At 34.3% G+C, this 16,095-nt stretch overlaps 2 protein-coding genes across 2 annotated transcripts; both read right to left on the reverse strand.

Annotated features, from left to right (window-relative positions):
- Positions 1-283: 283 nt before the first annotated feature.
- Positions 284-2,305, reverse strand: LOC147404013 (ethylene-responsive transcription factor RAP2-4). The gene has a single exon (XM_086439815.1). The coding sequence runs from the start codon at positions 1,713-1,715 to the stop codon at positions 591-593; it is 1,125 nt and encodes a 374-aa protein (XP_086295941.1). The 5' UTR covers positions 1,716-2,305; the 3' UTR covers positions 284-590.
- Positions 2,306-11,603: 9,298 nt separating this feature from the next.
- On the reverse strand, positions 11,604-15,859 carry LOC147404014 (putative WD repeat-containing protein C2A9.03). The gene is made up of 7 exons (XM_086439817.1): positions 15,768-15,859; positions 13,275-13,409; positions 13,065-13,175; positions 12,877-12,968; positions 12,689-12,794; positions 12,515-12,601; positions 11,604-12,428 (listed from the first exon to the last, which is right to left on the reverse strand). Exons 1-7 carry the CDS (start codon positions 15,774-15,776, stop codon positions 12,015-12,017), a joined length of 954 nt encoding a protein of 317 aa, XP_086295943.1. The 5' UTR covers positions 15,777-15,859; the 3' UTR covers positions 11,604-12,014.
- Between the last annotated feature and the right edge of the window lie 236 nt (positions 15,860-16,095).

Raw genomic sequence — 16,095 nt, forward strand, 5'->3', positions numbered from 1 at the left:
GAGACAAATCATAGATCTACCTTCTATCTTTTCTTCACTAGGGAAAGGAGACAAATCATAGTGCTTCTTCTCAGCTTTTTTCCAAGAAACAAGTACATAGATTTTATGAAGATTTACACAAATACATCTTCCATTTTATTCTTGAATTTTCCCACAAAACATCCAAATCTACACCATAAACAGATCCCAGATTTCAGATATCATCGCATGCTCATGTTTCTCATATGATGTCTTTGCTCGTTTCGCAATAAACCAAAACAAAACAGTTGGGTAACCTTTAATATGCAAAGTAAAGTAGATTAAATAATACAAATTACAACAACATACATAAGTGATTCATTCTACCTGGTGAAGCAAGAAAAAAAAAACAAGCAGACCAGATAGAGATACATATAAACAGATGAACCCTAAGATCCCACTAAAAACCCAGACCTTAAAAACACCTAATTAAACCATCTATCTATTACTGACTCCCTAATTAGACACAACAACAACAACAATAGCTATGCAAATGTTAAAAGCCCATTGCAGTAGCTGAACCTTAATCCACAAAGAAAAGCCAAAAAATTAAAAACAAAGTTACAGAGTAATCAAGAAAGGATTGCTTCCCAATCAATCTCCCATGATGGGTACTTCTTCAACATGAAATTCTCTGATTCTTCCCATGGAGGCTCAGTGAAATCTAGAAACTTAATATCGGATTCAGGAGAAGACCCTACAGAATCATCACTCTCCAAAAACGACGGTGACAACGTTGAGGTCTCCACCTTCAAATTCTCCGAACCAAGAAACCCAATTTCACTTTTAGGTTGATTCTGATTCTCCAAAACCATTTTCTTCGGCTCTATCGGATTATTAGGTACCACCATTGGAACGACAGCTTGTGATCGCTTATCGACTTTCCCCTTTTTAGCATCCGAATTCCCCTGTTTTTGCGAATTAGCTAAGCTTTGACAAATCGCTTGAAGCTTTGCATCGACCGGAGAATTAAGTGGTTTACAAGATCCAAATTCCCCTTCGACATTAGCCCATTGGTGTCGAAGATTTGGGAAATTTAATCTCGCAAAGTCTCCTCGGAGCTTATAAGCGGCCTTATCGTAAGCCAAAGCTGCCTCCTCTGCTGTATCAAAGGTTCCAAGCCAAAGCCGAGTACGATTCTTAGGCAATCGAATCTCCGCAACCCATTTCCCCCAATGCCTTTGTCTAACCCCTCTGTAAAGCTTTGTGGGTCTCGGAGGAGAACCCACTTGTTTCATAGGGATTGGTTTCGGGGCGAGGAACTTTAAGGTTGTTTGCTGGTGATGATTATGCCATTGTCTTAGATTCTGGTTTTGGATAGAAGCTGCAGCCATGGAAGCTAATTGTTGTTGTTGCTGTTGCTGTTGTTGGAGAAAGATTTCAGCTTGAATTTGTTGAATTTGAGCATGGGTAAGGTAATTAAGGCCAATTGAACCAGATTGATTGAGACCCATTTGGTTGTAATTGGTTGAGAACCCTTGAGAAACCATGTTTGGGTTGTTGTAAAGGTTGGGTTCTGAAGAAGAAGATATGGAAGGAGGAGAAGGAGAAGGAGAAGAGAAAGAAGGAGAAAGAGAGGGAGAAGGGTCTGATGAAGCACCTTTGATAAAAGGTTCAAGTGCTTGCATGAGTTCTCCTCTAAATGGATCTGAAAAAACAGATCTGCTACTACTGCACATATCTATAACTGTTGCCATGAAAGAAGAAGAAGAAACTAATATTAAAAAGTTTCCAAAAACCCAAACCTGTTTCTTAACAAAATCCAAAGAACAGGAATCAGTTTTAGAGAAAACCCAGAATTTTACAACCCAAAAAAAAAAAAAAAGTTTAATTTGTCTACAAACAAGGAACAAACTACAAAGAGGTTTTTCAACAAAATACCCTCTTTTCTTGAAGAACTAAAAGAAACCAAAAATCAACCTATGAGGGACAGAAAAACAAACCCTCTTAGTTGATCAACTAAACTAAAAGATCAAAAACTGAAAAACCCACTAAATTTTTTCCAAAAAAATAAAAAGAAAAACTGAATCTCTATTCTGAAACACCTGGCTTCCAAAAAAAATTCCAAGTTTGCTTTTTTTCAAAACTTTACAATCCAAAAAACAAACCCACAAACAATCTCGAAAGACAGATGATGACAGAAAGGGATACAGAGAAGCGGGATTGTTAGAGGGGGGGGGGGGAGATGAAGAAGAAAATCAATTACAGTTGAAGAACAAAGGAGAAAAAATTTCTCTCGAAAACACTTTTTTAGATCTCTCAACCTCACTTTAGTATACTTCTACAATGTTTGGTCACACAATCTCTTTATATAAACCTGCTACCCTTACTTTCTCTTTGTTAATTTCACCTTTAACTTCTATTTTTTCTCTTTAATTTACATCACTTTAGTTAATTATAATAATCTCTTCTGTGCTCGACCTTTCTTCATGACGTAAGATTCCCTCAATCAATTAAGTTCAACCAATTATATGTTGACACGTCTTTAAATGTCTTTCAAAGAAGGACACCTGGCAGTAAAGAACGACAGGTGCCGGTTATCTAATACGTGTCGTGTTTCTACTCTCTTTCAGCTTGTCAGACTTTCTTGTTGTTAGTCTCTTAGTTTTCGTTGAATTTCAGTACTTCCAGTGCTAGTATAATTAAACTACTACAGACCACTCTAACTAAAAATCAACTTTTCTTTTTTTTTTCTCCACAAAAATATTTGGACAAAATTATCAAAACTATTTGATTTTAAATTTTATTATCAAAATAATAGTACTTTCTAAAAAAATATTAAAAATGCTCTAAAACGATGCATTAGTTAAACGTTTTTTAATATTGCTAAACAAATTCACAAATCTTTGCATCTTAAATCAATTGAGTAATAATTTTTAAAGAAATATTATCTTTTAAATAATAAATATTAAAAGCAATATTGTTTTGATAATTTTTCAAAAATATAATATCGATCGTATTCATAACTTGTCTCATTGCATTTTTGAAACGGTTAAGTCAAGTTGATGAATTAGCTCGATGGTTTGCGTAAAAAGCAAGAAATTAAAATGCCTCAACGATCTCAGAGAAAACGTTGCATAGTCCATCGTTTTGATCATCTTGAATAATTTTTTAAAATTGTTATATTTTAATAATAAATAATAAAAGCAATGTTGTTCTGGAATTTTTTTTTTTAAAATATTATATCCATCAAAGTTAATGAATTGGCTCGATGATTTTCCTTGTTGACTTATGAGTTGGTGCCTTTGAGTTCATGGGTCAAATGATCTGGAAATTTATGGATAGACGGTCCAGATTGATTATGGTATCAACTAAATTTAGTGGAAGGACTCTAGGTGATCAAATTAGATTAAATAAGATTTAATGATAAATAATAAATATAAAAAAAACTCAACGAAAGAAGCGTCCAGAGTCTTGTAAAGGTTGCTCTCATCTTTGTGTTATTTCATTCAAATATTATCCTAAACTAACCACTAACGCTCATCCTCAAAGCTCAACCATTAAATATTTTAATTTTATTTATTATCTTGTTTAAAATAAGAAACTTTAAGCTATTGGACACTAATGCCTTCATCATGCCACTTTTTGCCATGTGTTGGGATTGATTACGCATACACTTTAGGTCCAAAGTTATCAAATTTGTTTCTCATTTACTTGTAAACCCATTGTAATTTATTTGTTTTTGGTGAAAATAACTTTCTACCACTAAGGTTAAATGTAAAAGGGGTATTTTTGGTCATTCAAATTTTAGTGTTGAACCACTATTTTCTCTCGTTATAATAGTAAAGATATATATATATATATATTATATCTTTTAATAAATATATATTTATTATATTTAGAATTAAAATAAATTATTTTTATAAATTGAATATTTTAACTTCTTGATTGTATATAGTAGAGGTGCAACTTGGTTTGGTTTGAAGTTAAATTGGAATCAAATCGACATAGGTCGATTCTACTAAATAAAAATAAAAATCAAACTAAATTCCATTGAAATCAAATCAATCCAAAATGAACTAAAGTCAGTTTGGTTCAGTTCGATTATAAGGATTGTCAATATTCTATGAATTGTAAGTAATATTTTTTAATGAAAAAAAAAATATATAATAAGCATAAAATTTCATACAATAATCATTAATCTATTTATAAAAAGTCATCAGTTTATCGATAAAAAATCACTAGTCTATGTCCTTACTCTTCAAATAATTCATAATAATTATTATATATATATATATATATATATATATATATATATTGCATAGGGGTTCAGTTCTCGATTTGATTCAATTCTATACAAACTTGATTTGATAACCATATTGATTATTTCTTCATTTTCGTAATATAAAATCGAATCGCAACTTGTTCCAAACCAAATTAAACCACTCCAAAACTATCGATTTAGTTCAATTCTCGATTTGAATCGGACCAAATTACACCCTTAATATATATAATATATTTACGACTTCAAAAGCCATAGTAACTAGTAAGCTTTCTCTTTTTTTTATTTGTGGATTTTATTGCACGAGGGAAAGTTGAAAATTTTCAAATAAATGAAAATTATTTTGATTACAAAAGTCAATCAAATATTTTATAAATTTCAAATCAATCAAACCTAGGAACCCATGTGTATTAAGATCCTCATTTTACAAAACTACCCTCATAAACGGTCGTGTCATTAGTCATCTAGAATTTTGTGAAATCTGAATTGGCCAAGAAAAAAAAATCTCCCAAATAAATAGGTTAGATCACAAAGAATGGCAAATAGTCGTTAAAATTCAAAACCCTAAGTGATAACACCGGAAACAGATATTAATGATCAACATTTAAAGTTTTCTATATTACAAAAGGACAAGTGATTTGCCGTCAAATTAATGCGGCATATCTTTAAAAGTTGGTAAACGAAAACCTAAGTTAACCTTTGTTAATAAAATTAACCAGAGTTGGATTAGGCGGAGGTTTCGGTGGATTAGTGAGACAAAGCTTCGTCAATTGCGGCGCAATGAGGATCCTTGGATTTAACGGAAACTCGATAAAGGCCTTTTTAGCCACGTTACGTTAACCAGATCCACTGGATCCAATTTAACCCGAGTTAAGTTAACTAACTGGAAAGATTGAGGTCATAGTTAAATAAGATGATGTCAGCATGACATATCGAAAAGCTGACATTGAAGAAGTAGTTTTATTAAGTTACAAACGGTTGGAGGCTGCTTGATCTTTAAACGGGTTGAAAGGTCAAAAGTTGCGGAAGGAAGTGGGGGCATACCCACATCATTTATTATTATTATTATTTTGTTTCGAGGGATGACCAGATGAATTATTTCTCGATTGATCGATCGCTCTCTCCTGATATTTCTGTTGACTTCCACTTTTTTTCATGTTTGGGAGTGAACACTTGCGGATCAACTAGCATTGATTGCACTCTCAACTAAAAAGTCTCCTTTGCACCCCAACTGGGGATGGTTGCGCACCAATCAAAAAAATGCAATTTCAATGAGGGCATGTTTAAAAAATGAATAATGATTTTCTAAGTAAAAAGATTTCACTTGGTTAATACTCAGCTGACATGGTAAGGACATGAATTATATATCTTTTTTCTCGGGATACACAATTGTACATCTTCATAAAAGATGTGCAATTGTGTGTCCCTAGAAAAAGATCAATGGTTTCGTGCCTTTGTTATATCAATCAAGTATTAATTGAACGAAGATTTTCTAATTAGAAAATTAGGACTCTTAAAAAATGCATACATATCTTGTTTTAAGATTGAGAAGAGAGATAAGACTAAGCCCGAGATGAGAGTGAAAAGCGTGAGAAAGAGTTATTACAATGATGTGCAATTTGTATAGATTTTAGAGAAGAAAAAAATAGATAATATTTTAAAGTTGTTGTGCACTCAACATGATATGTAAGTGTCAAGTCCCTACGCAATTTTATTTGATATTTTATAAATCAAATTGAACAATAGATCAATCAGATCTAATTAAATTTTTTTAATAAAATTGATTCAGTTAATGAACCATCATCGTGTTATATTGTTATGGACGTGATGAAGCTCATTTGATAGGACCAAACAAAGTAAACCATGATCTAATCGCTCTCCCATTGATTAATCAACTATTTTATCTTATCATTAATGATTCAATTTTTAGAATTATTGACTCTTTAAAGCAAATATGACATTACATAGGTGCATTTCGTACTATTTATTTTTTGCATTGTAACTCCAAAGAAGCAAAGGTCTTGAGTTTGAATCACGAGTCCACTTGTATTTATTTTAGAAATTACTTAGTGTGTAGGGAAAGAAGGGACTATAGGTTGTCGGCGATAAGTAACGTGTTCTAAAGGGTTGGATTCAAAAATAAATGTTTTGGATCGGGCCTGAATCTAATGAATTTTGCATTAGATCCCTACCAATTGGGTAAACAGTCCTACTTATTGGAATGGGTTGGATGTCCGGTCTGACCCGATCCATTAACAGCTTAATGTGGTGGGTGAACGGTGATAAATATTTGCTTGACTTTGTCTCTCTTCTTGGCGTTCAAAGGTAGATCAGATTTTATCGGGGAAACGAAACGAGAAATTATATTGGTTTAATAACGAGAAATTGCAGATGGGGCCCAAAATGCGCGGAAAAGAAAAAAAAAGGGGGAAGTTTTGCGTAAGAAGTAAGCGAACCCCTGGATCCAGTTTTTATATCTGTGGGACCCACCAAGTCTTTTGACGAGCTTTCCCGTAGTTTTCGACGTGGACATCACTCAAAGTAACAACAGCTGAGTAATCGCCACGTAGTCATGACTTTTTCAAAATACGAAGAGCCGTTTTTTCCTATTAGTAGTGTTGGAGTGATTCTGATGCGCACACCACACGAATGCCGTCGTCCTTAGTTTTTGACCGTTGGATTAAAGCGTGGTCCTGAGAAGCCAGGATTAAGGACCACCACTTTTAGTTTCAGTATGAGGTCTCTCAAGTCTCAAAGCGTCACACGGATCTCACGGTGTGGTGTTTGGAACTTTGAAAGTAGGAATCACGATTAAACACGGAGTTGTCACGTGATTCCCACAGACCACTTTGTGTGGATTCTTCACGTTCACGTGCAATTAGACAAATACGAGGTAATTTGTCATTTATTATGGTCTAACCTTATTTTTCTACTTTTTTTCTAAATTGTAAGAGAATCTTTTTAGATCCTTAACGATTAGATTAAGGTGTGAAACCGTGGGCTGTAATACTATGGTATCTGTTTTTCGATTCCCCCTCTTAATGGTTTTCAGTTTAACTCATCATCGTTATTACGATGGATTCCAATTTTCTTATGAGTCGTGATAAACAAATTTCCTAAAATGTAAATGGTCTGTCTGTATGTGGTTGATGTTGCAAATACACATAATCATATAGATCTTTTTCTTTGAGATACACAAGAAAAAAGATTTATAATTATCATGTGCACTTGCTATATCAACCACCTACGTTTTAACGTGTTATTTTATAATTGGTAGATTCTTATAACTCCCATCTTCTTCTTTGGAGAATCCAAATGAAATTTTGATAGATTAATAATATTACATTGGGGTTAAATTGTGTTCATTTACCATTTTTTACCTTAATTTATATTATATTTTTTATTGTATTGTATTGTATTGTATTTATTAAAAATTATAAGTGATTTCTAAGATATTTTGTGGAGTATTAGAGGCTCTTCTATACATCATGGGCACATATTGGTATATACCAGTGGTGTCTATATTTTATTTGATTGTCAAAAAATATGTTGTACCATTGTAGTTTAAACTTTTGGATTCTGATTTTTTTTTTTTTTTTTTTGGATGATGGGGTTATCCGAACTTATGCTCGACTAGTGGGATTGGAAGAGTTAGAGACTATGCCAAGACATGTGGGTCTCATCTCCTGGGCCCATACAATGTCCACACATCACACGCACTGGGTAAGTAAGGGCGCATCCTTATAGGTGGTCTCGAGGAATTATTGCTCATATTGGATATCAAACTCATAACCTATGGACTTTCACTGCCTATTGGTTCAAAATTGCCATTGAGCAAAACCCCTCGACTTGGATTGTTGTGAGGTACATTTCATACCCTTACAATCATCATAAACAAAGTGCTATCACATGGGTTGGGGATCAATTGAATAAATCTTGTTCATCTATTATGTTACCTCTAGATAGTACTATATCGTCTCTAAAAAAATGTATTTTATAAGTTCATGGATGCGAATGTATTATAATAAAAATATATCCCACTTGGTAAACTTGCAAAACAGTGCAATTTGGTAATGTTTTACAGTTTATGGTTGTGATTTTGTTGTTAAAATTTTATATATATTCCTTAAGAGAAATTGTGAAAAATGAACAAAAATTTGTGGAGGAGCAAAACAATTATCTGGAACCCTGGAATTTTTTTTGTTTTTTGTTTTTTGTTTTTTTAACTTTATACCGATTTCCTGTGATTGTGATTTGCACCAAAAGAGGGCCCAGAGATAAAAAGTGGCTTAAAAGGCATTTTAATGTGGTGGAGCAGATAAAGAACATGCCTGGCATTATCAACTAATAAAGAGGCTTTTGTTCTGTGATCCTAAACATATTTTCACTCTAATAGTAAAGCCAAAGGAATCTTTGTGTGTAATGATCATTAAAATGCTTTTTCAAATACTATGATCCTCTTTGATGAAAGTTTTCCTTGTAACAATTATTTTGATTAAACATTATGTGCTCTTATTTAGATTATTCAATCAAATGGGCACTCTCTTGATTGCCCCACTAACCCAAAATTCATCTTGATTTGATTGAAAATAACCCCTCAACATGTTAACCCTTCTTTTTCTTGAAAAATCCAAGCACCATTGGATTTTTCTTCATAGTTTATTTACTTGGATCTGATTAGGGCTTATCATTCATAATTTTCCAAAGAAATTTTATAATTGAAGATTTGGCTCTGAACAAAGTGGAATAAAGGAATAAGATTCTTAGGGTCCCAAACCTTTAGTATAAAACTTTGTTGTTGACGTCGTTGTTGTACCGATATTTTGATTTACTGTGATATATTTTCTTGGTCAACTTATGGTTCTGATCGAGCATCCAAATGCATTTTTAAATCAAGGTAATCTGTGTGACTAGCAACTTAGCCAACTTGATTGCGGCATTACGTTTTATTTATTTATTTATTTATTGACTTGTTAGTAGAATCATCTATATAAAAATTGGAGGAATGGGTTCGAAGTTGATGACTTTAGCATCCCCACAATTATTGAGGCCATCAACGTTATCACCCTTCGATGTTAACAGGTTCCTAATCACTATAATTTGGTTGGTTAGGCTGTGGTCCCACATTATTCGTTGTTAGGCCAAAAATGCTTTCACATTTACATTTAACCTTATTAGTATCAATGTCATTTTTATCAAAATGGATAAAATCACAATTACATAGATGTTAGTTTTCTTAAATTTACAAAATATCCTTTTTATTATGTTATTTTCAAAAGCACCATAGTTTTTTTTTTTCTTTTTTCTTTTTTAAGATGCAAAATACCCTCACGACGATATATTTAATGATAAATATTAGTTAAACCATGAATGGTAGTAGGGCGGAAGAGTTTCTTAATAAAAGAGGTTTTTTTATAAATTTACATTTCATTTTGGAGTAATTTGATAAACCCTCCCACATTGTTGACTATTTCAGATACACTTGTGTTTTCAAATTTGATGACATGTCCCTTGACAGTGATCTTATATGTCAAGCTAACAAAACGTTTAACCTAAATGCCATACTCTTCAATCTATTGCCAAAAGCCTTTTATTTGTCTCCCAAAAATCCATTGTGTTCAAACTCTTCGACATCTTGGGGAAGATGAAGGTAAAAAAATTTAATCCTAGAGATTATAAAATAATTGATTTTTTGTCCCGAACTTGATTAATAGATTTAATCACAAAATCTCATTGGATGTCACTTGCAAACAACCCAAAAAATTATCCAACTTTACTGTTTATCCAACTTTACTGCTTGCCTGATTGGAGTTCTCAAAAATAAATTGATTTGGACCAATTTAGGTTGGTCCAACTCATCTGATCAGATCGGTTGGACCCTGCCAATTCCATTCAAACTCGACCGAGTCAAATCAAGATCTGTGGAAGTGGAAACCCATGTTCCAAACGCATTAAAAGAGCATCAAATCATAATTATATACTGTCGTGTTGCCTAAGACTCCTCTTTAGAAAGGACCACATTGATGGGCATATGAACTATTAAATTAGCACAAAGTCAACTATGGTGGTCATGTCATGTGTGTGTAGAACAAGTCCATTGGTAGTTATCTCAGGTGCAATGGACACCATGCCCCCAACTTCTTTGCCTCTTAACTCATATGATTGCTCATTGACCCATCCATTTTTTGGGCTATAAATACAGAATTAAGTGTATTTTAATATGGTTCATGGAGATGTTTATGTGCATCTAGTCAGATTGACTCGAAGGGATTAAGGAAATTTTTATATAGAAGGATCAGGACTATCGATTAAATTTAAGAATTTTGAGTGGTAAGTGCGTTTTTAAATCTAGTCAATCCGTTCGGGCCTCTCTTAGAGAGTTTTCGTGGTTATGAATTTCGAAATATAATCTACTTGGAGTTCTTGTCATTTGATCCAGTTTCAGCAAAGCTCTCTTTTCTAATGGTGCTGTGATTAGTTTTTAGTTTTAATTGATTTATTTCATTTTCTATTGAAAATATTTTTGAATTGTTTGAACTTTGAACTTATACATCTCCACCTTATAATCCTTGCTCTCACTACGAAGCATTTTTCTCCTCTTTTTATTCAGTGTAATGATTTTCTAACACCACCCCTCTGCACATGCTCTGATCACAGAATCTTCGTAGTTCACTTGCCTTGGGATACACATAACCATTGATCTTTTCTTGAGTATCCCAAAGCAAGTAATTCACTTGCCTTGGGATACACATAACCATTGATCTTTTCTTGAGTATCCCAAAGCAAATGATTACGGTTTTGTGATGGGAGCATATGTCATGAGGGGTCATCTTATTATCATGACTCTTCCATTTATCTCCTTTTTCTTTTCAATAACACTAGTTGGTAACAAATGTAATGCTTAACTACAACAAATGAAATATCGGTCCTTAGAATGAATATCTTAAAAGAATGGACTAACCATCTAATTATTAGAATATATTTTCAAATCTAATTAGTAGAATCTACAATTTCAAATCTGAAAATAGGAACGCTATTAACTAAAATATTATAAGAAAAATAGCTTCTCACTTAAATTTGGCACGAATGAAATTGAGCACAAACAACCATCCGGAACTTGCACTTACACCCAAATTCAACCTGAACCTTATTTGACATGAAGCACTCCAAAACCAACTTATGGGTCTAACCTATCACCACACCACCACACGCAAAAAAAAAAAAAAAAAAATGGTTTCAGGCTGAGCCATTTATCCAGTGAGGTCTCCTCTGCTTCGTGCATTGATAGTTAACAAGGTGCAAGGCAACTTACTGACTCATTTATGACATTTCAGATCAGAGATCAAACAAATAGCTGGACCCATCGAGAAGAACAGGTTTCTGATGTATATTATTAGATGCACAAGTTTTGGTCTAACAAATATTTTAACTTTTACTACTATTATCACCCAAAACAGCTGCTCTTGACTCAAAGCAACAGCACTACTGAAATATATGAAAACCGAAATATAATTCAATCAATCCCCTTTATAAACAGCAACCATTGACAAGTTCACATATAGAACTTTTTCCACCTTTCAGACTCCAACTCCGCACCATCCCTACCAGAGAACTATTACCCTTCACACAATGTACACTATTATCTAAAAAATTTGGGAACCCTCATTGCTTTCATCTTTTCCTACAAATATGTGCAGATTCATCACCACATCGATAGTGGTCGACTTCCAAAATTAAAATAAATTTGCTTCCAATTCCTAACTGAGGCCTCCAATTAGATGAGGGAGTCCAGATATTGGTTACAACGCCTCCTGTTGAACTCTAATACGCTACCATAGGTGCGATCTGCCACCCCCACAAAGAGAGCCTCTGTGTCTGGGCTGAATGATATTCCAGCAATTTCCCCGAACAGATCAATCTCCTGCCTTTTACTGTACCCAGACTGTGTATCAAAGATGTGAACAAAGTCTGCGGGCTCGGACATTGCCATGTACCGACCATCTGATGTGAACTTTATGGACCTTATAGCTCCCATCCTTCCTTTGAACACAGACAAGGACTTGGAGAGATTTCTCACGTCCCAAAGCCTGCACGTTTTGTCCTGGTTTCCAGTGGCGAGAATTCTGCCGTCTGGGTGCCATGCCGATGCAAACGAATAGTCCAAATGACCTTTGAGGCTACTGACCACCTACAAGAGTACAGATATCAGAACCAGAATGCTTGCATGGTAAGAATACAAATACAGGTTAAAAAACGGCTGAAAATGGAAATTACTTTTCCGGAATGGGCATCGGCAATCAAACAATCCACAGAGTCCCCAAGAACGGCGAATAGTTTACCATCTGGGCTAACAGATGTGTTCTGCTAACGATAACAAGATTGAATCAGGAGAAAGTTAAAATCCATTCCTTACAGAAGAGATTGAGTGAGGCGTATAACGCTACTTACGTTGACAGACCAGCAAAAGGAAAAATGACTAAGCAAGGAAAAGCCCTCGGTGTCGAAGACCCTCACTTGTTCATCATTGTTTGCAGTCATCACTCTAGTTGAACCACTGCAGAAAGATTTCATTATGACATTAGTGCTATGGGAAGCAATTTGTTAACATTTATGATAATATGCAATTAGGAGTTTACTTGGAACTCTGATAGATATCCACAGCATTGGTTATGGCATTCTCATCGCCAGTTATTTTTGTGCAAAATGCAGCTCCAGGGCGATTAAGATACTGACCGAGAAAATAGAACAAATCAAAATACAAGCTAATATCAATGAAGGATATAATTCATCAAAGGCATCATTGGCCTTCCCATTGTTGCTTTACCTTACAAATAAGCTCTCCACAGAAACCACCAGCCACCATTAAATCGTTTTTAACAGCCATAGTACTGATCTGTACTCTCGAGAGTGATTGAGCCAAGGAACCAGGACTTCTCTGTGAAAAAGCAGAATAAATCACTTCTCTGAACTACTTTAAGAAAGATAATTAACAAAACAAAACAAGCAGAATGGAGATGAACGATATCCTCCTTACCAGGGTGGGAACAACTGACCCAGCAACATTGAGTACTTCTTTGCCCCTCCGGAGCAATGATGACCAATGCATGAGAGAGTATTTCTGCATAAGGTACACATCGTGCTTTGATGTTGCCCACAACAGATTCCTCAGCTGCAAAATGAAATTAAACCCAGTTGACAGATGTGTTATTTTGAGAAACCAATATGAGTAGCACAGAGTAAAACATCCATTCAAGGCACATTGTGCATAAAATAACTAGATCTTTACAAATTCAAAATATCGAACTTTTCGAATGTTAAAAAGTTTTCATGTCTGCTCTTTCATGTGTTAAATGATTATTCAGACCCCGCGGTTTTAAGTTAATTGCCATGTTTCAGTTTTCCAGTCTAGGAGGCAAAATGTTATTTAAACATTTGCTAGAACATTTCAAACAATCCAAAATCTAGGTAAAATGATATCTTTGTAAGATGAGTGTAACTAGGTTTGTAAGCCCATTTCTAATATTAATATGTCAGGATCCCCAGAGTAACAGATTAAACTCCTCAATGTGGCAACAATGAAAGAGAAATGATGATTTTTGTTGAGAAAGAAATGTATGCCATTAGATAGATTACATTGGGATGATTCCAGGTAAAGAAAGAGGAAAGAATGAGATAAGTTCTAAGAAAAGGAAAGAGAAAAAATGAAAAAGAAAAGAAAAGAGAAGAAGCTACATTATGAATTGTCTGAGTGATGCAGACTTGGAAACCAACAAACAAAAACTGACATCATGTACAATTTTACTTTGCACACAGAAATCATAGCTCAAATGAACATGTCAAGACAAACTCAATGCACAACAGAGATCTGAAAAAACTAATAACATGACCCAGCAATCGTAGAACAGGCAAAAAACAAGAACACCTGCCCGTCAAATATATGTGGAATATACTGAACTCAATGCAACGGTTTCTTATAAAATGATTGCTTATGGGGCGATCCTAATGCAGCAGTTTCATGACCAAACATAAGATGCACAAACTTCAAAGAGATCTGCAAAGGGATTTTTATGTTTAGCTACTCCAGTGCACAAAACCATGCTTGTCGGTCATACACAAGTAATTGAGGACAAGAACCTGAGCTCGCAAGATATTCCAACAATAAGATCTAATGTGATTTCCAAACCATTATATGGATTTCTTGCAACCATGTGAAAACTTGATGATGATTACTTCTCAAATTATTTCCAGCTGTGAAATGCTAATTATAAGTCATTCTTAGCACATCGGCAGAAACCTGGTCAAACAAGTTTTTGCAAAACCATACATAAAGAATTTGAGACTGATCCCAAGAAAATGTTTCATGGATTCTGTTTGATGCCTGGCTGCTGTATATTTTTCTTATTCCTTCAAGCCATAATATAAATTTAGAGTTAACCTAATTGAAGAGAAATTGGGTCTCCATAATAATATTAAGGTGGGCAACAGTACAAATCTATATTCTTTGAGTGTCATCGAAAGCCAAACAAGTGACAACTCAGACACAAATATCATTGCATATGGAATGTAGTTGCACAATGGATGAAAACTTTATGCTAATTGGACCTCCGAGAATAGGCAGCCATTATGAAGGTGAAAACACACTTAAAATAATTTAAGTCGTGATAATGCAGCTAAAATCTTCAATAAAGCTTGCTTATCAAAAATAAAAAAATCAATAAAGCTTAGAAATGGTGTTTATGTTTATGAAACTGACAACCGTGCTATGAACACATATCAAATCATTTTCTTATGATATACACTTGCACATAGATATATGCAAGAAATGATTATGGATTTTGGATTGTTTTTTAATACAATGAAAATAAACCCCAGCAAGCTCGGGAACCCCCTCTATCATCATAAATAGTCGTCACTCATATTTCCACAATCTTGTATTATCTCTTTGTTCACATTTCTAGACATAAGAGAAAAACATAAACTCCCTGAAAAAACCATTTGTGCTTTCACCATACACAATGTAATCACCATTAAAAAACTAAAACACCACCTCTCAATAGGTAGAATTATACACCAATCATTTTATAGTGACCCAAGTATCTATTTTAGACACAACTAACAAAACACATTATACCTAGCGGAACACAAGTAGCCAAAGTTACTAAGTCTGAGATAATCATTCCCAAAATAAAACTAGCATTAACTTAACAGTACATGAGACTACAAATGTATTTCATAACACGAATAGGGCACCCAAATCTCAAGACAAACGAAAATTGCAATCTAATAAGCAAAAAAAAAAAAATCATGATGTGAAATGTATATAGTACAATCAGGCACTGCACCCAATCTAAACCAGAAAATCTATGCAGGCAAAGAGCATCACAGTACTTCAGTGACACCCTGACATGCAACAAGCCAAGTATAATTTTAGTTGGCTCCTTCATGTCCCAGACACACCAAGAGCAATTGGGTACATGAATTTCTATAGGGCCACCTGCTAAATGCTTAAATCTTTTTCCCATCATACCATATGCATAGGGTTGCCTTATCCCGCCAGCTCCTCAGAAAGAACTCCCACCCTGCTTTTAATGCTGAAAGAAAGATAAAATTGTAGTCCTCCTAAACGGCAAATAGGAAGGGTTAAGCCACAATTAACAGTCAAGACCTAATAATAAGTACATAAGATCTCATAAAGAAAGTGCAGAGCAAGCCTACACAGGCTACAAAAGCCACCCATTATGATTGCACCACTACAAAGAGACCACCACCCATTGCAGCATACTAACATTGACACTCGCAGTCCAACAACTTTAAGAAAACTTTAAGTTAAAGAAGCCTAACTTTCTGATGCAATA

Source organism: Akebia trifoliata, chromosome 4 (assembly GCF_017979445.1).
Source record: "Akebia trifoliata isolate Shusen 1 chromosome 4, ASM1797944v1, whole genome shotgun sequence".
Classification (NCBI taxonomy): Eukaryota; Viridiplantae; Streptophyta; class Magnoliopsida; order Ranunculales; family Lardizabalaceae; genus Akebia; species Akebia trifoliata.